This window comes from Eleutherodactylus coqui, chromosome 3 (genome assembly GCF_035609145.1).
Source record: "Eleutherodactylus coqui strain aEleCoq1 chromosome 3, aEleCoq1.hap1, whole genome shotgun sequence".
Classification (NCBI taxonomy): domain Eukaryota; kingdom Metazoa; phylum Chordata; class Amphibia; order Anura; family Eleutherodactylidae; genus Eleutherodactylus; species Eleutherodactylus coqui.
This window is the reverse complement of record NC_089839.1, coordinates 314746834-314769201: the sequence shown is the minus strand read 5'-3', so window position 1 is coordinate 314769201 and position 22368 is coordinate 314746834. Positions and strand designations below refer to the sequence as shown.

The following is a 22368-nucleotide window of genomic DNA, read 5'->3' as shown; positions in this document are numbered from 1 at the left end:
TTACTTAAAGGGACCTCATCCCAATGGACGTCCGGCGACACAATGTAACGAAAATACTTTATTACATAGAAAAAGTATAAAAATCTTTGGCGCTCTGTGGGTTACAAAGGGTTAAATACAAAGCTGTGATAGTGACGGTCAGCGGAGGATCTGCAGCCGACAGCGAGGACCACCTCAGTCACCGCCCCGTTGTCAGAGTATTGTTGATAGGGGGGCTCACACAGCCCCCTCAGCCTTAGCGGTCCCATAAAAGGGGCGGCTGTCGTCTACAGAAGCGTCCATCATTCATCTGCAACGTCACGATTCAGTCCATCACCATTTACAAGATCTCTGCTTGCTGTCAGCAAACAGAAATATCTTTGTTAACATCCAGAGGCTGAATTCCCTGTTCACAGCTGAGGGTTTGTTACAATTGTATCTGGTCTACACCCTCCTCTGGGGGCCGTTAGCCATTACTAAAGGGACCTTTCACATGGAACAGAATAGAACACCCGACGCCGCAGTAAGCGCTGAACCAGGAGCCGCCGGCTGCTGATGCAAAGTTGAAAATGGCTGAAGGCCTGCCAGCAATTCTGTATCAAAATCGGCAGTCAGAGCGGCAGACTTTGGTGTGGAACGCTGCGGATTTGGCTGCGTCCTGCGACGCGCTTCCATCCTGTGTGAAGGTCCCTCCAGGCCCATCCAGGGTGCTAGAGCACTCGGCGGCAGCGTTCCGTGCAGAGCGGCGCCCGATGCGCAGCGACACGTGTTCTGATGCATCCGGCCGTGTGAACGAGCCAACAACCGCAGAACGCTCGCTTTCCCCGTTGTGAAGCCGCGCCCAATCAGCCAATGGATGAGCATGTGTAAGCGGAGGATGTGCACACGGTGGTCGGCCTCGTCCACCCTGATTGGCCTGGGGAGACGAGCGCCGCTCCCGCTGCTGGAGGTAGAACCGATACATTGTAGCAGCCGAGGGATCGGCGCCGCACAGATACAACTGGAGCAAACCTTCAGCTGTGACAGCAGGGCTTGGTCTGAACAGCAGTTTTGTATGTTCCCAGGTGCTAACAGCAAGCAGAGATCTTGAAGTGGCCAGAAGTTGATGTAGACGAAGAAGCTGCAGAACGTCTCCGCCCACCGGCGCTCACTTCCTGAAGAAGCTGGCTATAGACCTCTGCTTGCTGTCCGGCGGCGCTCTCACTTCCTGAAGAAGCTGTCTATAGACCTCTGCTTGCTGTCTCGCTGCCCGTCACTTCTATCCTTTTTCCTCTTTCTAGGCTGAAAGAGAAAGAACAGACGTCATAAAAGCCGGATAACACAGAAGGGGCGGGGTCAGCGCGCGTCCAATCACTCACCGGCTCCGCCCCTCCGCAGAGCATCCGCTGACCGTCACACAGCTGCAGAATCTGGAAGGCAGAAATGAGATCATCGGGCTCAGAGGAAAGGAATGCAGGGAGCGACATGTGCTTACAGCTAGTGCTCTCTGCTATCAGCCATTAGGCTAGGAAAGGTAATACAATCTATTACTCCCTGTTATCAGCTGTTATTGGACTGACTGTAGGGCAGGGAAAATATAGTCTATATTACTCCCCGTTATCAGCAATTAGAAACTAGGAAGAAGCTGACTAAACTCTAATGCTCCCTGTTATCAGCCATTAGGCAGGGAAGAGACTCCTTGTAGGATAGGGGACGACAATCTATTGCTCCCTGTTATCAGCTATTAGACCGGTCTCACACTACCCGGTTTGAATTGAGGAATCTGTGTGACACAGGCCTTAGGGCGAGCACCCACTGGCGTTTGCGTTCTCCGCGGGAAAAAAACGCAGCGTTTTTTCCGCGCGTTTTTCGCGGCTTTTCCGTTAATTTCCATTGACATTCATGGGTGCATTAGGAGAAAAATAAGGACACATATGCAACTGACAGTTCCTATGTTAAAAACGCAAACGCAACGCAAAAAAAAAACGCCAGTGGACAGGAACACATGTTATCTCTATGCCTGTGCAGGAAAAACGCAAAACGCAAAACGCAGGTAAAAAAACGCCAGTGGGTGCTCGCCCTTAGGCTGGGAAGAGGTTGACTGTAGGACAGATGAGTTTCATCTACTGTTCCCTGTTATCAGCTCTTAAAGGGCTCACACCCACTTGCGTTTTTTTTTTTAACGCTGCGATATCACAGCGTTTTTTTACGGGATTGTCAATGGGAATTTCTTATGTTAAAAACACATCGCAGGTCGGCGCTGCGCTATTTTTGTGCGATGCGTTTAACATTAGTAGGTCCCATCGACAATCGCGTGAAGAAACCGCGCAAGAAAAACGCAAGTGTGCCGGAGCCCTAAGGGACTTTCCAGGACCAATGATCTATCCTCAGATCTGGGGGGTCTGCTGCTCTGGGCCCCCACCGATGAGCTGTCTGAAGCGGCCGCGGCAGGGGCTCAGGGGAGCGTTACAGCCTCCTCACTGCATACCAGGCATAGCGCTGGACCCAGTAGAACCAGGGACACCCAGAGTGGCCCCAGTAGTAATAGTGACCCTGTTAGTTCCCCCAGTAGTAATAGTTACCCCCACAATGGCCCCAGTAATAATAGTATCCTCTATATTGGCCCCAGTAGTAATAGTGACACAGATAGTGGCCCCAATAGTAATAGTGACACAGATAGTGGCCCCAGTAGTAGCAGTGACGCCCACAATGGCCCCAGTAGTAATAGTGACACAGATAGTGGCCCCAGTAGTAAGGGTGTCCCCTGTATTGGCCCCAGTAGTAACAGTGTCCCCTATATTGGCCCCAGTAGTAGCAGTGACGCCCACAATGGCCCCAGTAATAATAGTATCCTCTATATTGGCCCCAGTAGTAGTAGTGACTCACATAGTAATCCCTTACAGGCTTTACATGTACGCCACCTGCAGCACCGATCCGGCGATGGCGGTGGTTGCTGCTGAGTCTGTGACCCCTGACCGCTAACCCCAGCGGCCACAGACGGGGTGAGTAGAGGCAGCGCCCACCCAGATACGCCTGGATCAGAGCGGAAGCCGATGTCCAAACACTGTGTAGCGGCCGGCATTCGGAATTGCAAGAAGCGGTCCTACTAATTTTAATGAGAGCTGTGCCTGCAGTTACAAGCACCGTCCACTACTCAGTGGTTGGAGCCACAGCTTCTGCTCCAGTCCTGGTGCATTACAGCAGGCCCTGCTTGGATAACCACTTTAAGCGTGGCCGACGGGCTAGATCCGGCCTGTGGGCAGCGCTATCTGACCCCCCACAATGCAGATGTCTGAAGAACAGGAAGCAGCAGAATGTTGGGGCGTTTACCTTTTTCATGGCAGTAGGGATGGCGGACTCCATAAACTGTCTCCTGGTGACCCAGCGCAGCGCTGAACGCTCCGCCTCCTTCATGGCGATGCCGTGCAGGAAGTAGACGAGGTAGGTCTGGTTGATATGAGAGAAGATGTGGATGACCTGTCAGGAGGAAGGAGCGATTACTGACATCACCGCCATCTTCATGTCACTTCACCCCCACCCCTGGGGGGCGCCATTACTGTGTGGGGGCATTAATGCTGTATGGGGCACCTTAGGAGCGACATCTATAGTCTACGGCCGGCTTTCCCGAGGTCGGTTCTGGAGGAGGCAGTCAGTTTGCGCTGTGCTGATGCCATTCAGTGACATGCAGGCAAGACTGTGAGGTCATCAGAAAGGGGCGTTTTCCGCTAACTAGTGAGGTCACTTCCTTGCTGCCCTGCAGCATGTGATCACCTCCGCCTCGTCCAGCGCATGCAGCCTACTAGGTGTAAATTACACTTGGCGTTATGCTACTACGGCATTAGGTTAGGGTGCGGCCTAAGCGGGGCGGGCGAGTCAGCGACACTGAGTACTGACGTCACGTGACCACGGTGTCCACGTTCTGCAGTGTGATGTCGTAGGGGTCTGCAGTGGGGTTCAGGAGCCCCAGAGCAACTACTAGGGTACTGCAGCCCCCCGAGTCTCCATCCCACTACTTACTTGCTGCAGCATCTACGTGGTTAACGGACGTCTTACCTCCCCTACAAACTGCAGATCCTTCACCGATACCTCACAGCCGCTGACTTCCTGGAGGCGGCCGCACAGAATATCCTCCCGTTCCTTCATGGTGCATGCCTTCTCCAAGAGCATGCTGGGAAATTCCCACATCCCAGCCAGCAGCCCTGCGCAGGGTGGTAAGTGGATACGGCGGTCAGCGAGGGAGCGATGCATTGTATATAGCGTGATGTCACAGTGTATCACCTTTCTGGGGTCTCTGCAGCAGTAGGTATTCGGCGGCCCCCTGCTCGCCGGGCCTCTCCCACACGCAGGTCACGGTCTGCTCCTCCCTTGCTGGCTTCTTTGCAGATTTGCGCGGGTAGTTGGCCACTCCGAGGCTGCCGTCCCAACGGTCACTGGGCTGCATGCAGAGGGAACAGGAGGCGGTGGCTGCTGATAAACAGCTCTGTTACAATGTATCAGTCACAGAAGTGGGGCGCGTAATACAGCAGAGTTATCGGGGGGGGGGGGTTATACACGCGATGCAGCACAGGACTGGACTTCGCACCAGTATAAGGCTTTCCCATAGGGGCATCAAACCTCTCAGACTAAGTGATGGCGGCTTTCTAACTTCTTGACGGCTGACAGTGTGACCGCCGATCACGGCTGTTAACCGCTTAAATGTCCCCGTTGACATCTGGGGGTCCTGAGATTGCAAGGTGCCATTCAGTTATGGTCTGTAGGTCCCCAGAGCTGCCATGGCCGATGCCCAGAATGTGATATACTGCAGTACCATGGCATTGCATTATACTGTATGAGCAATCAAAGCACAAGTTCAAGTTCCCTGCGGGGACCGGGTGTGAAAAGGGGTAAAAAATGTAATAATTAGAAAAAATAAAAAAGGTTAAAAGAAAAAAACATTTTTCCAGATTAAGAATAAAAAATAAATAAATTGCCGCATCCATAAAAGTAACAAATTATTTACCGCGCACGGGGAAGAGCGGCAGCAACAAACAGCCCGCCTCCAAGGAAAAAATGTAATAAAAAGTGATCAAAAACTCTTATTTACTCCAAAAAAATAAGACCAAGAAAAACTACAGGACGTCCCACAAAAAATATATATATATAGCGATTGAAAATATTAAATCCTGGTGCCCAGAATACGTTTTTCCCCCAAAGATACCTTATTTTTCAGTAATACAGCACCCCCCCCCCCCCCTTATAAAGGGACGGTTCCGTCAGTTTCGCTGCGCTGCCTTAAAAATATGGACTTGAAATGTTGTAGTTTTTCGGTCCATTACATAGTATCCCTGAAGACTGCGACTCGCGGCCACGAACAGCGAGCGCTCCGGCCGCCGCGCAGAAATAGGTCACGATAAAAAAATAAGACTGGCGCCGTCATGAAGGGGTTAAGCCTGTTGCTCCATCAGATGCCGAACGGCTAACTGCTCTGCACTCACCACAATCCTCGATGTCGGAGCCGATCGGAGCGTCAGCTCTTCTGTCCACAAGGTTCCTGATGGAGGACGCAGACTCGAGCTCCACCTGCAAGACACAACGCCGGTTACACATCCCCCGTCATCCACCCTATTGGGGGGTCTTCAGTTCAGGATGCCCCCCATCACCCTGTGAGCTCTGGAGGACCCAACATAAGCGCACATTTATACCAATGGCAGATGTGTAATTCTTCACTACCCCTCTGGGGGCGCTGCAGGGAGATCAAACACTTTCTACTAGAACCTTCTTTCAGAAAGGGTTTTCTGAGGGCCCCTTCTATGCGGGACGCTAGATCGTTCTGATTTCTGCACCCGGCGGGACGCTATCGTCCGGTGTAAGTGCTGCCCCTACGGATCGACGAACGAGAATTCATTCACTTCCTGTTGGTCGTTCAGTCTGCATGCATCAGCCGTGTAAACAGGCAGTCGGTCACTTATCGGGGTCACAGGCAGGTGGGCGGGGACGATCTTGTGGCTCCGCCTCTTCACTGAGCGACGCTTGTTCTTGTGTAAAGCGCGGACCGCTCACACGGTGCAACGAACCTTAAAAAGGGAACTGATTTGTTTCTGTAACCTTAAATCCCGCAGACCCCGCGGGCGCCGCTGATTAATAGGCGCGCCGCTCATCTTCAAGTTATTTAACCCCTTAGTGACCAAACCTTTTTTTTCCGTTTATGAATATGGTAACTCCTCTGTGCCCCTCGCTGGAGGGCGGCTTGTTGTTTGCGGGGCGAGTCGTGTCAGTCCGTGGTGCTATATAACGGCTGGAGAAACAAGTACAAACAAACGACATTCCGCCATCGTTAGTCGCGTCTTATTTCCCCGCTGCACAAACGACCCGATATCTTTACTCTGCGGTTCGATCACAGGAGACAAACGGGAGCAGTTTTGGTTTTTGCTGTACGGCTTGTATTTTATTGTTTTCTGCCGCCGTCTTCTGCGCACAATCCCTTTTTTCCTTTTCCGTCCCCATAGTTGTGCCGGGCTCATCCCTCGCCGGGCTCATCCCTCGCCGGGCTCATCCCTCGCCGGGGCTCATCCCTCGCCGGGGCTCATCCCTCGCCGGGGCTCATCCCTCGCCGGGGCTCATCCCTCTAGTTTGCCGTCGCACCATCCTGGAAAATGTGCGACTTTTTGTTCTCTTTTTATTACATTTTTTCTTGGAGACAAGATGACCAACGGAGCGCATTTCTGGGGTTCGTAATTTTTTTTATGACGTTCACCCTGCGGGGTAAATAATGCGTTACTCTGATAGATCGGACTCTTACGGACGCGGCGATACTAAACATGGATTTTGTTTTATGATTTAGATTCTTTTGTTCCGTCCACCCAACGGCCGGTATAAACCGCTCACTACTTACGACTTACTGCTGGAGGATCGCAGTGTTTACACCACGTGGCGACATCCCCTATATGTGACATAAACCTACCCTTATAGTGTTCAGGCAGCGCTGCCTGTAACAGTGACTGCGGGATAGTTGCACAATCCCTTGTGTTACTCTTGTTATTCGGCAGGGTAACGGCGCGCCGACTGGATTTGTTGTATCTATATAACGGCGATCCGATCACATTGTTCCCCACAAGTGCACAACCTTCAGTGTAATCGCTGGGACGGCCCGTCAGACATTTGCGCCCAACAGATCGTCCCATGTAAAAGTGTGGTGAAGCGGAGCGCCCCTTTACCAGGGCCGCTGAGGGCAATGGATGAGGTCATCACTCAGTGACATCACTCTTCAGTGCGCTGGCTGTCACCTCACCTTCTTGTACGCCCGGCACAGGCTCTGCAGGGGGCATTCACCACACAGCGCTCTCTTTGGCGTGCAGACCGTCGCGCCGAGCTCCATCATCGCCTGGTTAAAATCTCCCGGTCGATCCGGATCGACTAAATCATTCGCCAAATTCCTGAAAGGATAGAACAGCGATTCCCGTTACGGTTTCGTCTTGAACCGCAATCTACGAACGTTCTGGGACTTTTATCAGAGCTTGCTGGCAGTAGAAAGAAATCTCATCTAGTCCGGCCGCCGTGCAGCTCACACAGCTGAGGGTTCGTTACAGTATATTCATGAAGCCTGGAGTGCGAGAGCGCCACCAACACTGATACATTGTAACTGCTGTGTGAGCAGAAATTTCAGCCTTTGGATATAAATAATATTTCCTTTCACTAACAGCAAGCAGAGATCTTGAAAAAGATGAAGTCAAACATCGGCTTTACTAAAAAGTTGCAGAAGTTTGCACAGAACTCACCAGAGAGCATCAGCGACGGGCGGCGAGGTGCAGTCAGCGCCGATGCGTCGCAGCCGACAGAGAACTCGGATGACGTTTCCGTCTACGACGCCCGTAACCTAATGGAAAACAAAGCAGCCTGCGTCTTCTTGCACGTTCATGGCGGCCATAGTGCCGGGGTAACCTGTGCCACGTTTACCTGCCCGTAGGAGATAGAAGCCACCGCGCCGGCCGTGTATCTGCCCACCCCCGGCAGCAGTTTCTGTAAGGCTTCTGCAGTGCGAGGCATCTGACCCCCCAAATCCCGCACAACCTGTAGGTGGGAGGAGCCTCAATGTCATTTATCGTGGAGCAAGCCAGTCACAGGTACATAAAGGGTTAAATTAGGGTGACGACTGCTACCCACCTTCTGGGCGCCTTCCTGAAGCCGCCGACCCCGGGAGTAATACCCCAGCCCGGACCACTTCTCGTTCACCTCCTGGGGGAGCACAGCGACATGGCAGTCAGAATCGTTACTGCGGCACACAAATAGTTAAAGCGCCCATCCCCCTTCAGCCAAAAGTCCCCAGTCCACAGAAGTCGCCCTCAACTCCCACTTGGGTGTCACCCAGCTTTCCTGAACTCCAGCTATGAGGCATCCTGCTCCGCTGGGTAGATCTGCCCTGCAGGAGCCTGGGAAAGCTGGGGGATCCTGCAGAGCATCGCACCAAGTCACAGTCAGTCCGTGCACCGATACACCAAGAATGACATCCCCTACCTCCAAGGACGCCGCCGCCAGATCCTCAACCGTCGGCCATGTCTGCAGGAGACAATGTTAGCAGATAAGAATCGTTCCTTGTCCGTGATCCCCCCATCCCCACCCCAAAGGTCCCGGCACCTTCATCCACTTGGTGTAGTAGTCGATGACCGTAGACACCTGAGTCTGCTGCAGCATCACCTCCGACACCCAGACTAAGGAGACGGAGAAACAGAGTTATTACAGGAGGCTGGAGTGATAAATTAGGGGGGCTGTAATATAAAAGGGCCGGTAACACTCCCAGCCAGGAGGCTATATCGGTACTGGAGCGTTATAAGATGAGCCGCTGATATCACATATATGATGTCTCTGGAGGTTAAATCAGTACTGGAGCGTTATAAGAGGAGCAGCTGATATCACATACTGTATATGATGTCTCTGGAGGTTATATCAGTACTGGAGCGTTATAAGATGAGCGGCTGATATCACATATATGATTTCTCTGGAGGTTAAAAGAGGAGCTGATATCACATATATGTCTCTTGAGGTTATATCAGTGCTGGAGTGTTATAAGAGGAGCTGCTGATATTGCATATATGATGTCTCTGGAGGTTAAAAGAGGAGCTGATATCACATATATGTCTCTTGAGGTTATATCAGTACTGGAGCATTATAAGAGGAGCGGCTGATATCACATATATGATGTCTGTGGAGGTTATATCAGTACTGGAGTGTTATAAGAGGGCCGGCTGATATAACCCCCAGACATCATATATGTGATATCAGCCGTCCCTCTTATAACACTCCAGTACTGATATAACCTCAAGAGACATATATGTGATATCAGCTCCTCTTTTAACCTCCAGAGAAATCATATATGTGATATCAGCCGCTCATCTTATAACGCTCCAGTACTGATATAACCTCCAGAGACATCATATACAGTATGTGATATCAGCTGCTCCTCTTATAACGCTCCAGTACTGATTTAACCTCCAGAGACATCATATATGTGATATCAGTACTGGAGTGTTATAAGAGGAGCGGCTGATATCACATGTATAGAAAGTTCTCAGCACTGGAGATATGGGAGGTAAAGCAGTGATAGTGGGCAGGGAGGATTCGGCACCTCCTTTTACTCATCCCATCGATGAACAGTCATAACAGTCAGGTCTTTCCCCGTCTGAAATGGTTGATAACAGAGAGCAACAGTTTGTATTCAGCTCTACTGTCCCTTTAACACAAACATTTCATTGTGCAGAGTTACCTGAATACGCTCGGCGGTTCGCATCCATTTCTGCAGCGGCCTGAAATACAGAGAGATTCCTTCTATCATCTGCAGTGACAGAAACTCCGACCAAGTGCTGCATTATACTCCAGAGCTGCACTTCCTGCTATCTAGTCCACAGCTAAAACCACTTGTTCAAGATATGGAGCAAACTTGGTCTGGGGATTTAGGGAAAACTATCTGCCCTCCTGTAGTGTGGAAGCTAAGCTAAGTTATTAGGGGCTGACTAACCATTAATAATACCCAGAATACTGAGTGCAGCTCTGGGGTATAATACAGGATGTAACTCAGGAGCAGTACAGGATAAGTAATGTATGTACACAGTGACTCCACCAGCAGAATAGTGAGTGCAGCTCTGGAGTATAATACAGGATGTAACTCAGGAGCAGTACAGGATAAGTAATGTATGTACACAGTGACTCCACCAGCAGAATAGTGAGTGCAGCTCTGGGGTATAATACAGGATGTAACTCAGGATCAGTACAGGATAAGTAATGTATGTACACAGTGACTCCACCAGCAGAATAGTGAGCGCAGCTCTGGAGTATAATACAGACACTGATGATCTCTGTTTGGAGCTACTTGTAAGAATGGACTTTCTTGAATGCTAGTGGGAGGCATATGAGAGCCCTGTGACATCGTACCAGTCTCCGCCATGGCAGGTCTCGTTTACATCGGTCATACCAGGTGAGGAGCTCCTTCCTGAGTGTCTCTGTCTCCTCGGAGGTGAACGTGTGGTGCGGAGCAGGATCGGGGGAGGGGTCTGTAAGGGGTACATGTTAAATTCCCAGTTATTACCAGACCACATGGCCGCCCCTCACTCTTGTCTCCGCCGTCTTACCTTTGTTCTTGCCCGCAGGCGTTTTGCTCGGGGACGCTGGCTCCTTCTTTGACACTTTCTTGCAGACGCGTTTTATGGCGGAGCGTCCCATTCTGCTGGAGGGGAAGAAACTGTTACACTACAACTCCCATCGTGACCCAACTGCCGACACGGTGGTCCCACAATGTGGGCGGGAATTACAAAACCTCAGGATTGGTGATACAATGTCTGATTGAGGTCACGGAGTGGCGGTCCCAATTCCCCCCTCCTCCCTCCGGTCACGGAGCGGCGGTCCCGATTCCCCCTCCTCCCCCCACCCCGGTCACGGAGCGGCGGTCCCGATTCCCCCCTCCTTCGGTCACGGAGCGGCGGTCCCGATTCCCCCCTCCTCCGGTCACGGAGCGGCGGTCCCAATTCCCCCCTCCTCCCTCCGGTCACGGAGCGGCGGTCCCGATTCCCCCTCCTCCCCCCACCCCGGTCACGGAGCGGCGGTCCCGATTCCCCCCTCCTTCGGTCACGGAGCGGCGGTCCCGATTCCCCCCTCCTCCGGTCACGGAGTGGCGGTCCCAATTCCCCCCTCCTCCGGTCACGGAGTGGCGGTCCCAATTCCCCCCTCCTCCCTCCGGTCACGGAGCGGCGGTCCCGATTCCCCCCCTCCTCCGGTCACGGAGCGGCGGTCCCGATTCCCCCCCTCCTCCGGTCACGGAGCGGCGGTCCCGATTCCCCCCTCCTCCCCCCGGTCACGGAGCGGCGGTCCCGATTCCCCCCTCCTCCCCCCGGTCACGGAGCGGCGGTCCCGATCCAAATCCCAAATTGTGGAAAATGATTTTTTCAGCTTTATTTCTACTTTTAGGAGACTACAACAGCACGGCAGTCACGTGACAACTGCTGGCAGCACAGCTGAATATAACGTTACAAACCTTCTGACGTCATCACAAGGCGACATAAATGATAGCGGTCAATGTGTAGCGCGTGCTGATGAAGATGTTAATATGCGTAGCTCACCTCACTGTCCCGCGCTCTCCACGCTGCCCCAACCGCCAAGACACGCCCTCTGCGTGACCTTCTTCCATCTGATTGGCTCTTACAACATAGGGCGGGGCTAAAGTATGACGATCGTTTATACTTTCCAGTGACAAAAACCTCATCGCATGCATATTAACAATTTCTGTAACAGCTCAGCCCTAACAACCAATCAGGTTGAAGCAGCCAACCCAAACAACCAATCAGGTTGAAGCAGCCAACCCAAACAACCAATCAGGTTGAAGCAGCCAACCCAAACAACCAATGAGGTTGCTGGAATTGCTGAATACGGCTAAGCTGTTACAGAAATTGTTAACAGGAAACACGTGACCCGCCTCATCAGCCTGCGCCGGAAGTAACGCAGGGCACCGGGGGAAGTGGAGGCTTCATGTGATTGTTGTCTTTTATGGCGGGTGTGTTTTTTCATTAGTTAATGAAATCTTTGTCCGTTAAAGAGCAGCGGAGCTGTGAGCCCCCCCCCCCTTTCCCCCGTAGCCCCCCCCCCCTTTCCCCCGTAGCCCCCCCCCCTTCCCCCGTAGCCCGTGCCTCAGGCGGCTCCCCCCTTCCCCGTAGCCTGCGCCTCAGGCGACTCCCCCCCCCCCCCCCCTTCCCCGTAGCCTGCGCCTCAGGCGACCCCCCCCCTTCCCCGTAGCCTGCGCCTCAGGCGTCTCTCCCCCCCCTTCCCCGTAGCCTGCGCCTCAGGCGTCTCTCCCCCCCCTTCCCCGTAGCCTGCGCCTCAGGCGTCTTCCCCCCCCCCCCCCTTCCCTGTGGCCCGCGCCTCAGGCGGCTGTCCCCCCCCCCCCCCCCCCCCTTCCCCGTAGCCCGCGCCTCAGGCGGCTGTCCCCCCCCTTCCCTGTGCCTCAGGCGGCTCCCCCCCCCTCGTAGCCCGCGCCTCAGGCGGCTCCCCCCCCCCCCCCCCCGTAGCCTGCGCCTCAGGCGGCTCCACCCCCCCCCCCCATCTGTAGCCCGTGCCTCAGGCGGCCCCCTTCCCCCCCCCCCTTCCCCGTAGCCCGTGCCTCAGGCGCCCCCCCCTTGCCCGTGCCTCAGGCGGCTCCCCGCCGGCTCTGTGTGCTGATCTGTTCTGTATGGTTTCCCAGGTGACGATGACGAGTCTGAAGGTTCCGGTGATTGACGTCCACAATGATAATTTCAGCGAGCTCTGGCCGTCCATCTTATTGGCGCTGAAGACCTCCACGTTTATCGCGTTGGACACGGTGAGCGGCGCTGTTACTGCGGCGTCTGATCCGAACACGTGCGCGGCGCCAGGGCGATGGTGTGGCTCACAGCGCGGCGGAGCACGCCCACTACACCGGGCGCCATCGCTGCTGCGCCCAGACGCAGCCCACAGCGATGGTGCCCAGTGGCGGTCGGGGCGCGGTCACATGCTGCAAGTCGCCACGTGAATCCCCCTCTGAAAACTGCGTGTTTCTGCCATGGCGGTCGCCGTGGATCTCCAGGCGCAATAAGTCGTCCGCGAGCAAAATCAGTGCGAAATAACGGCCGGCTTCTGCGTCAGGCAGCGGCGGCTCTCAATGTGATTTTACACTTTATAGTTTGGCGCGCAGGTTTTGCCCGCGGGCGGGGCGAGCGGCTACGGATCCGCAGCTGTAAGACGCAGATTGTGCCGCGGTATTTAGAGGTCTCAGCGACCTCCAGCTCCGAGGGTCCGCCCACACAGGAAGCGGCGCAGCAGCATCAGGGCCGCCGTTTTCACCATTTTTGATCCCGCTGTGATCCGCATGAAGTTCTGCGCCGTCCGTGCGGCTTTTGACGCCGTTTTGGGGTGGATTTTCCAATGCAGGGACGCCATTTCCGCTCCGTTTAGCGCAGTCCTGAACGGCCGTGACAAGCGAACTGCAGCGTCCGTTACGTTCTGGCGCTTTCCATCCGCTGACTGCGTTTTGCGTTCTTGCAGGAGCTGAGCGGTCTGGGATCCAGGAAGAGCCTGCTGAACCAGTAAGTGACTTGTGCGCGGGACGTCCGTGGGGCGCGGGAGGGCCGGCCACTGTGGGCAGCTGTTATTAGACTTCAAGCTGCCGATGCTGCCATGACGGCTCCCTCTGCGGCCGCCGCCAACACTCCCAGGTTCTGCAGGGAACCCTTGTAATGCTTTCTGCGGTCCGCTGTCACGTTATTACTGCGCTCTCTTGTAGGTGCGTGGAGGAGCGCTATAAGTCCATATGTCTGGCGGCGCGGACGCGCTCCGTACTCTCCCTGGGAATCGCCTGCTTCAAAATGCTACCTGAAAAGGTAAGTGGTCCCAGCAGAAGAGAGTGGAGGTCACAGAGTAGATGGAACAGAGTCCCCACAGCACAGAGGGGGTCAGCAGAGGGGGGAGCTGCTACGTGTGGGGTCACCACAGCACAGACGGGGTCAGCAGAGGGGGGAGCTGCTAGAAGGCATGGGGTCCCCGCAGTACACAGGGGGTCAGCAGAGGGGGGAGCTGCTTGGTGTGTAGTCCCCACAGAGCAGAGGGGGGAGCTGCTAGGCATGGGGGTCCCCGCAGCACAGAGGGGGTCAGCAGAGGGGGGAGCTGCTAGAAGACGTGGGGTCCCCGCAGCACAGAGGGGGTCGGCAGATGGGGGAGCTGCTACACGTGGGGTCCCCGCATCACTGAGAGGGTCAGCAGAGGAGGGAGCTACTAGAAGGTCTGGGGTCCCCGCAGCACAGATGGGGGAGCTGCTACGTGTGGGGTCCACGCATCACTGAGGGGGTGAGCAGAGGAGGGAGCTGCTAGAAGGTGTGGGGTCCCCGCAGCACAGAGGGGGGAGCTGCTAGAGGCGTGGGGTCCCCGCAGCGCAGAGGGGGGAGCTGCTAGAGGCGTGGGGTCCCCGCAGCGCAGAGGGGGGAGCTGCTAGAGGCGTGGGGTCCCCGCAGCGCAGAGGGGGGAGCTGCTAGAGGCGTGGGGTCCCCGCAGCGCAGAGGGGGGAGCTGCTAGAGGCGTGGGGTCCCCGCAGCGCAGAGGGGGGAGCTGCTAGAGGCGTGGGGTCCCCGCAGCGCAGAGGGGGGAGCTGCTAGAGGCGTGGGGTCCCCGCAGCGCAGAGGGGGGAGCTGCTAGAGGCGTGGGGTCCCCGCAGCGCAGAGGGGGGAGCTGCTAGAGGCGTGGGGTCCCCGCAGCGCAGAGGGGGGAGCTGCTAGAGGCGTGGGGTCCCCGCAGCGCAGAGGGGGGAGCTGCTAGAGGCGTGGGGTCCCCGCAGCGCAGAGGGGGGAGCTGCTAGAGGCGTGGGGTCCCCGCAGCGCAGAGGGGGGAGCTGCTAGAGGCGTGGGGTCCCCGCAGCGCAGAGGGGGGAGCTGCTAGAGGCGTGGGGTCCCCGCAGCGCAGAGGGGGGAGCTGCTAGAGGCGTGGGGTCCCCGCAGCGCAGAGGGGGGAGCTGCTAGAGGCGTGGGGTCCCCGCAGCGCAGAGGGGGGAGCTGCTAGAGGCGTGGGGTCCCCGCAGCGCAGAGGGGGGAGCTGCTAGAGGCGTGGGATCCCCGCAGCGCAGAGGGGGGAGCTGCTAGAAGACGTGGGGTCCCCGCAGCGCAGAGGGGGTTGGCAGATGGGGGAGCTGCTTGGTGTGGGGTCCCCGCAGCGCAGAGGGGGTCGGCAGATGGGGGAGCTGCTTGGTGTGGGGTCCCCGCAGCACAGATGGGGGAGCTGAGTGTTACATAGTGGAAGGAGTAGAATTCCCGGCAGCACAGAGGATTTCAGGTATTCTGTTCCGTTGGAGTGCTCTCACATGTTGGGGGTGATGCTCCACAGGGGGAGGATGCCTATCTGTCTCAGATTTACAACATGACCCTGCTGTGTATGGAGGACTACACCATCGAGCCGCAGTCCGTCCAGTTCCTGGTCCAGCACGGCTTTGACTTCAACAAGCAATATTCGCAGGGAATTCCATACTACAAAGGCAACGACAAGGTGACACGATATATACTTATTATGTGCTGCATGCATATCCGTGTGCAGGGAGCTCCCCCCCCCCCCCCCCCCTGGGGGCGGCGGCGTGCAGGGAGCTCCCCCCCTGGGGCGGCGGCGGCGTGCAGGGAGCTCCCCCCCGGGGGCGGCGGCGGCGTGCAGGGAGCTCCCCCCCGGGGGCGGCGGCGGCGTGCAGGGAGCTCCCCCCCGGGGGCGGCGGCGGCGTGCAGGGAGCTCCCCCCCGGGGGCGGCGGCGGCGTGCAGGGAGCTCCCCCCCGGGGGCGGCGGCGGCGTGCAGGGAGCTCCCCCCCGGGGGCGGCGGCGGCGTGCAGGGAGCGGCGGCGTGCAGGGAGCTCCCCCCCGGGGGCGGCGGCGGCGTGCAGGGAGCTCCCCCCCGGGGGCGGCGGCGGCGTGCAGGGAGCTCCCCCCCGGGGGCGGCGGCGGCGTGCAGGGAGCTCCCCCCCGGGGGCGGCGGCGGCGTGCAGGGAGCTCCCCCCCGGGGGCGGCGGCGGCGTGCAGGGAGCCCCCCCCCCCCCCCTGGAGTCGGCGGTGTGCAGGGAGCCCCCCCCCCTGGGGGCGGCGGTGTGCAGGGAACTCCCCCCCCTGGGGGCGGTGGCGGTGTGCAGGGAGCTCCCCCCCTAGGGGGATAGTAGTTTCTGTCATAACTTATAGTAAATCTCCCAGGCGGATGCCGGACACGCCCCCTACCATTAGACCACATCCACTTTTTTTGCACGAGGCTCTAAAATCACAATAATTGCACATTTTTTGCAGAAATCTAGTTTGTGGCAAAATTAGCGACGACTTTTATGCCATAAACTCGGTGCCTTTCTCCTGACGCCTCGGCCCTGCGGAGGGTTTGTTACTTTGTATCCCCGTCTGTTTTAATAGATGAACATCCAACTTATTATGGGTGTATAAATAAAATGAGGGGTGGCCCTGGGGGGCAAATACTTCTCCAGCCTACATGAAGGACATACTGACTCTCTGGTTCCTCCCAGGGCGACGAGCGGCGCCTCCAGAGCGTCCGCACTCTCTTCCTCGAGCTCCTGCAGGCCCAGAAGCCGCTGATCCTCCACAACGGCCTCATCGACTTGGCCTTCCTCTATCAGTGCTTCTACGCTCAGCTGCCCGACAAGATGATGAACTTCATCGCCGACCTGTCGGAAATGTTCCCGGCCGGAATCTACGACACCAAATACGCCTCGGAGTTTGAGACTCGCTTTACGGCTTCTTACCTGGAGTATGCGTACAAGAAGTGGTGAGTGCAGGGACCAGCTCTTGGGGCTCCTAGAACACCTCCTGGCATCCGCTTGATAACCAGATGTTCTGATGCCGGCGGCAGAGCATTCCTTCATTTTTTAGGATCTGCTCTTGCTGTCAGTGAATTGAAACATACATTGTGTGTGAATAAACTCGCCTGGTCCCGCTCGCAGGTCTGAGCTTTGTATCGGGGCAGATAAGAGCTGGAGATCAGCACTGATACATTGTAACAAAGCTTCAGCTGTGTGAGCAGGACTGGACCCTCCTGTTTGGGCTCAGCACTCTGGTATTCGCGAGGTCCTAGCGGTCTGGGGTGATGGCGCTGCAGGGGATCTCGCTGCCATCTTTATCAATCGGTGTTCTGTTCTCTTCCAGTAAACATGAGAATGGGAAGCTGATGGACTCCAGCAGCCGCCACCTAGTGGTTGAGTTCTGTCGCTATCCGGCCGCCATGTCAGCATACGTGGATTATCGCCTGTGCTCCTTTCCAGACCCGGCCGCTGCAGACCCCGGCGCTGACGCCCCGCACATCTGCGAGAGGTTTTCTGTGAGTACATTAGTAGAGACTGAGCCTGTCCGCTAAAGTATTTACGCCGGAGCCAGACGTTGCGGCCATTTTGGCGTTCTCTCCGCACCGGTGCAGTAGACCAGACTATAAGACATGGCTTGCAGTGTTTGCTGTCCGGCGCAGGGAGGCGTCAGAAGTGATGCAGCAGATCCCTCGAAGGGTCCGTTCTGGCATCTGTCTCACTACAACACCGGAGTGGAAAACGCCAGACGTACCGGGAGACCGGCCAAAGTACCTGCTGTGTATTCTTGGTTTGGGCATACTAAGGTTTTATTGCTCCCTGTTATCGGCCATATCGGGCTGCAGGAGAAGTTAACTGGAGGACAGGTGAACAAGAAGCTATTGCTCTCTGTTATCAGACATCAGTGTTTCCCAAACGTCAGTCCTTGTGGACCCCCGCAGGTCATGTTTTCTCTCAGTATTGATGTAATTATTGTCGGGGTCTCAGACATTATCACAGGGGTTCTTACTACAGGATATCCTGAGAACCTGACCTGCTGGGGGCCCCGAGGACTGGAGTGGAGAAACGCTGGGCTAGACTGCAGGACTGGTGACTACAACTTGTTCTTAAAGGGGTTGTACTAAGACTGCACTTTCTCCCCCGTACTGATGGCACATGCTCGGCGAGCGCCCACTGTGTGATGATGTCGCTGCAAAGGGAGACATGACCCACCCGCACCCCCTCATCCCCGCAGTGACAGTCGGAGTGCGACACAGGAGTCCCAGTCTAGAGATTGTCTGGAGGGGTGAACTGTCATGTCCTACGAGTGCGGGGCTTGTATGGAGGAGGACTGTGCGCCGATCCCGCTCCATACATGGCGGGTGTTGGCTTTCTTTGACAGCTAGCACCCGCCTACAACAGCCACGGTCAGCGCTAATGCTGATCGCGGCTGTTAATTCTTTAAATGCCACTGTCCCTTTTGACAGCAGCATTTAAATCCTGCGATCGGTGGTCTCTAGCGGCTTCCACTTCAGAGTGTGAGGTGCTGCTCAGCTGTCATGGCAGCCCATGGCCGACCGCCTATCATGCCATGCCTGTGGCACGTCTTAATAGACTGCCTCTCTGAATGTGCTATAATGTAATACTATGGTACTGCACTATACTGTATAGGAGAGCGAGTAACTGCAGGTTCAAGTCAAAGGTAAAAGAAGTGAAAATAAAAAAAATCCCTTTGTCTCTTAATACTTAAAAAAATATATTTTTAGAAAAGTGTAAAAAACTTTTCCCATATAAATAAAATCTATATATTTGGTATTGCTGCGTTTTAGCAAATGCCGACCTATCAAAGTAGCGCATTATTTATCCCTCCGGCGAATATCAGGAAATAAATAAAATGAATAAAAAATCAAACGCCAAAAAGTACCAATAGAAACGCCCGGACGTCCCGCAGAAACCGCACGACTGTCGACAGATAAAGGCGCGATGGCGGCAAAGAAAATGTATATCATAGTGCAGGATAAAAAACTGACTTGGTCTCGCCGTGATCGTGGCGCCCCGCGGGGGAGGCTGTCGTGTCATTTTGCTCTTGTGCACCATAAAAACAAGACCCCCCCCCCCCCCCCCCCAAAAAAATGGCAGAACGACGTTTTGTTCGTTTTCCCCATTTTACTCCAGAATTTTTAAACTGTTTTTCAGTACATAAAGTAGATCCACTGAAGACGCCTCGCGCCGCACAACGCAGGAAGCCCGCCGGCGGGGGGAAAATAAGACGGTGCGAAACTGACATTAAAACCAGTGGGTTGTGTCATGAAGGGGTTAATAATTCCCAAGTGCTGCTCTGGTGACGTTTGCACTAATTTGGAGCTGCCAGTAACGAACCCTCTGGTCTCCTTTGTCGGCAGGCGTACGGCTGGTGTCCCAACGGGGCGAAGTGCGCACAATCCCACAACATCGACCTGATCTTACAGGAGGACGAGAAGTGCAAAGAGGAAAAGAAGAAACGGCGACGGAAGAGAAAGAAAGCGGCGGCTGCAGACGTGCAGGTAGAGATGGACTCCGAGCCCCCCAGTAAACAGAGTGCCGAGGAGCCCCTTCCGTGTAGTGAGATGGAGCTGGAAGAGACCGGGATGACTTTTAGCGTGCAGCACCACGGAGATGAAGAGCGAGCCGCGGCCGACGGTCCAGAGAAGACCCCAGCAGCTCCGAGCGGAGAGGCTGCCCCGTTATTACCGGACTCAGCACCCAGACCCTCCTCCTCATCATCCTCTTCGGAGGGAGGAACACACAGAGCCGGGTTTGATGCCTTCATGACCGGCTACATCATGGCCTACGTGTGGATGCTGAAGAAGAAGAGCTCGGACTCGTCGGCGTCCTGCTGCCTCCCGGACTGTGTCAATAAGGTCTACCTGAGCGGGAAGAACGTCCCCCTGCAGATCGTCAAGAGCGTCTTCTCCAAGTCGTCCCGCGCTCACGTCCAGAAGATGAGGCTGATCTCAAGTGGCGGCTCCTAAGACGCTGGACCCTATGCAGGGTGTTCAGGGGTCCGGCAGGATTTCCCACGACAGATAAGACAGTGGAAGGCCCGCACCGTTGGGGGGCACAGGACACCGGTGCCACTGGAGCTCCCACATATGTGTCATCCAGCTTTAGCAGACTCCTACATGGCAGGCATTGGGCACAAGGTGCTGCTCACAGCTCTGGGATAGCTGAGTGACAACTGTGAAGTGGGGGCCGCGGCCGCCTGCACCAAGGTCATTCTGTAATACAGAGCATTCCCATTCTGCAGCATTTTCCTTTTTCTGGCTGCGCCTGCACTATAAAGGATGGTGATTTCTATTTTGGTTGTCATGGATACGTCCTGCCTGTATATACCTCTGCGCCATTTTCCACTATTTGTGACTGTACTCTTAGCTTATGTTCCGACGGCGGACCTCCCCATGGAATGTTGGAATCCACGTCGTTCTGATGCGGGTTTTGGCGTAGATCTGCACGCGGATTTAGCCCTGTTGGTGGGCATAAGCCACGGGCCGAATCCGACAAGGAAAATCGCGTTTCTGGGATAAGGAGTGACTGGCACTTATTTATGCAGAAATGTGCTTGCATTCCGCCTGGATTTCGCCCACGGATGGCGCTGAATCCCTGCGTGGATCCGCGGCAAAAACTGCAACAGAAAGACGAGGATTTTGCCCCAAATTTTATAGGCTAAATTCACACACATACCTCCGCCGCCTGAACTTCCTCCAGGGTGGTCGGCGCGCTCCGGCGCTGGTCTGCTCTAACCACAAACACATCCTCGCGGCGCAGAGGCCCAATCTGGACTTGGTAGTTGAATAAATGACCGTCGCTCGGTGCCGGCGGGCGCTGAGCTGCATGCGGATAGAGCGGGTGGACTGGAGTCACTTGTATGGGTGAGCGGCTGTAGAGCAGGCGCCCACAGTGTTGTGAATATTAGAAAGTGGAGGCCCAGGTAGAGATGATGCTACAGCCACCATGCTTTACACTGCAGGCTCCATGCAGAGAACTCTGCAGAATAGAAATAAGGTTTATCATTCATTTTAAGGTCCGCACTCCTGAGGGGTGACCTCTGTACTCCCATCGCTGTAGCGCTACAGAAAATTGCTGCATTTGCACTTAGCAGTGTCGGGGTGCGGCGGCCGCTCACCGCACAGCATTAAAGGGGTTTCCAGGATTAGAAAAATTGCTATTTTTTCCTCCCAGCTGTGTCACCCCGCCCGCAGGCTGTGTGTGGTATTGCAGCTCTGCTGCCTTCACGCCAATAGAGCTGAGCTGCATTACCAGACGCAGGGAGAGAAAGCCCGCAACACAACGCAAGGTCTCCCATTAAAAATAATGGGAGAAACTCCGTGGCGGAGGATCGTTACTGCCACAACGTAATGGGAGAGGATACAAAAACGCCTTGCAGCCACGGGGAAATCGCATGCTGGCGAACGCCATATCGCACTCGCCCATGTGAGATTGGCCAACAGATGTGGAGTGTCTACATATGTGCAGCTGCAGCGCCACCTGCTGGTCGCTTCTGAAGCCACTGTAGAAATGGAATATTGCTGATGGCGGGGTCAGGGCGAGTATGGGTGATGTGTGAGGTGTGGGGGTCTTCTCCGTTCCTCCTTGCTCTGTGGGGCATTTCTGAATTTCTCATCTTTACAGATCTTAATGTTCCATTGCTGAAGATCCTGCGCAGCGTCGTCACATCCGTGGGCTGCCATGGTTGATTCTTCTTGATGTGAAGATGGCGGCCGCATCCTGGCAGAGGGCGCTATTACTTACAGCTCCTATTAAAGCGACCCTCTGGGCCTGAACAAAGATGGCGGCACGGCTTCGTGCCACGGTCTGTGAATTAGGCCTCGTTCACACCGGCTACAGATCGCATGTATGTGAAGCTGATGGCTTCCAACGGGGTCTTTCACAGGAGATGGTTTGTATCCTGAAAGCCCCCGTTAGAAGACATGAGCGTCACATACCTGCGATCAGCGGCCCGTGTGAACTAAGCCTTAGGCTCAGACTCTTCTCAGCAGGTGTAGCGTCTTAGCCTGGGGGCTCATTCCCATGGGTGTAAATACCCACCTTTTACACCCGTGCCTCGCAGTAATAGAACCCACTGACTTCCTTCTCATGTGATTTATGGCTCCTGGCCGGTATTGGTGCCCAGTAGGCCGTAGAGGTGACCGGACCGCCGCAAATACACCACGGGCGCTTCTACGCAGAAGGGCTGGAGTCTTCAGTGGGCTGTAATCCGCTCGTATAAGGATACTAATACATGGCGGTCAGAGAAGCTGGGGCGGCCATCTTGGTTTCTCCAGACCCAGGTCGTCACTTAGGAGAAACCAGTACGGACTACAAGAAGGAGATGAGGCCATGTGACGATTCTAGCGTTGTGATGACACGACGGCCGCCGTACCTGCAGCCAGGACTATGAGGAACAAGTCCCCTCCAAGACTGCGTCGGCTTCCACTAACGTTACAGAGAGACATGGCAGCACTTTGGATCACTGGCGGTTTTACTGCCTTGTTTTTTTTTCCTTCAGCCATCAAAATTATTTTTGCTCTGTTTATATCTTTTTTCACTGACTTTTCCCCCAATTTTTAGTTTTATTGTGGGTAAAAAGCTAAAAAAAAATAATTTA

At 55.3% G+C, this 22368-nt stretch overlaps 2 protein-coding genes across 7 annotated transcripts; one reads left to right on the top strand and one right to left on the bottom strand.

The window, feature by feature from the left end:
- Positions 1-45: 45 nt before the first annotated feature.
- On the bottom strand, positions 46-11620 carry MUTYH (mutY DNA glycosylase). 6 transcript variants are annotated; one of them, XM_066597980.1, is made up of 17 exons: positions 11541-11597; positions 10557-10651; positions 10360-10478; positions 9695-9734; positions 8569-8642; positions 8449-8490; positions 8098-8169; positions 7891-8004; positions 7713-7810; positions 7226-7370; positions 5433-5517; positions 4237-4425; positions 4012-4157; positions 3289-3435; positions 1338-1388; positions 1208-1260; positions 46-1154 (listed from the first exon to the last, which is right to left on the bottom strand). In XM_066597980.1, exons 2-17 carry the CDS (start codon positions 10645-10647, stop codon positions 1127-1129), a joined length of 1494 nt encoding a protein of 497 aa, XP_066454077.1. In that variant the 5' UTR covers positions 10648-10651; positions 11541-11597; the 3' UTR covers positions 46-1126. The 6 variants fall into 6 exon arrangements, with proteins under 6 accessions (XP_066454077.1, XP_066454079.1, XP_066454076.1 ...); XM_066597982.1 differs by having other exon boundaries at positions 46-1260; positions 10557-10648; positions 11541-11620; XM_066597979.1 differs by having other exon boundaries at positions 46-1260; positions 11541-11594.
- Positions 11621-11906: 286 nt separating this feature from the next.
- On the top strand, positions 11907-20060 carry TOE1 (target of EGR1, exonuclease). Its single transcript, XM_066597986.1, has 8 exons — positions 11907-11971; positions 12656-12772; positions 13474-13514; positions 13712-13808; positions 15298-15456; positions 16455-16714; positions 17092-17263; positions 19127-20060. Exons 2-8 carry the CDS (start codon positions 12662-12664, stop codon positions 19733-19735), a joined length of 1449 nt encoding a protein of 482 aa, XP_066454083.1. The 5' UTR covers positions 11907-11971; positions 12656-12661; the 3' UTR covers positions 19736-20060.
- Positions 20061-22368: the final 2308 nt, after the last annotated feature.

What these genes read in the sequence shown, in the direction of transcription:
- MUTYH (XM_066597982.1), bottom strand. Translation starts at nt 11,608, where the DNA reads ATGGAAGAAGGTCACGCAGAGGGCGTGTCTTGGCGGTTGGGGCAGCGT. An exon ending in CTCCGACATCGAGGATTGTG is followed by an intron (nt 4,426 to 5,432) that starts GTGAGTGCAGAG and finishes GCTGTTTATCAG; the next exon opens with CAGCCACCGCCTCCTGTTCC. An exon ending in TCCCTACTGCCATGAAAAAG is followed by an intron (nt 1,389 to 3,288) that starts GTAAACGCCCCA and finishes TCTGCCTTCCAG; the next exon opens with ATTCTGCAGCTGTGTGACGG.
- TOE1 (XM_066597986.1), top strand. Translation starts at nt 12,662, where the DNA reads ATGACGAGTCTGAAGGTTCCGGTGATTGACGTCCACAATGATAATTTC. An exon ending in CGTTTATCGCGTTGGACACG is followed by an intron (nt 12,773 to 13,473) that starts GTGAGCGGCGCT and finishes GCGTTCTTGCAG; the next exon opens with GAGCTGAGCGGTCTGGGATC. An exon ending in ACTACAAAGGCAACGACAAG is followed by an intron (nt 15,457 to 16,454) that starts GTGACACGATAT and finishes GGTTCCTCCCAG; the next exon opens with GGCGACGAGCGGCGCCTCCA.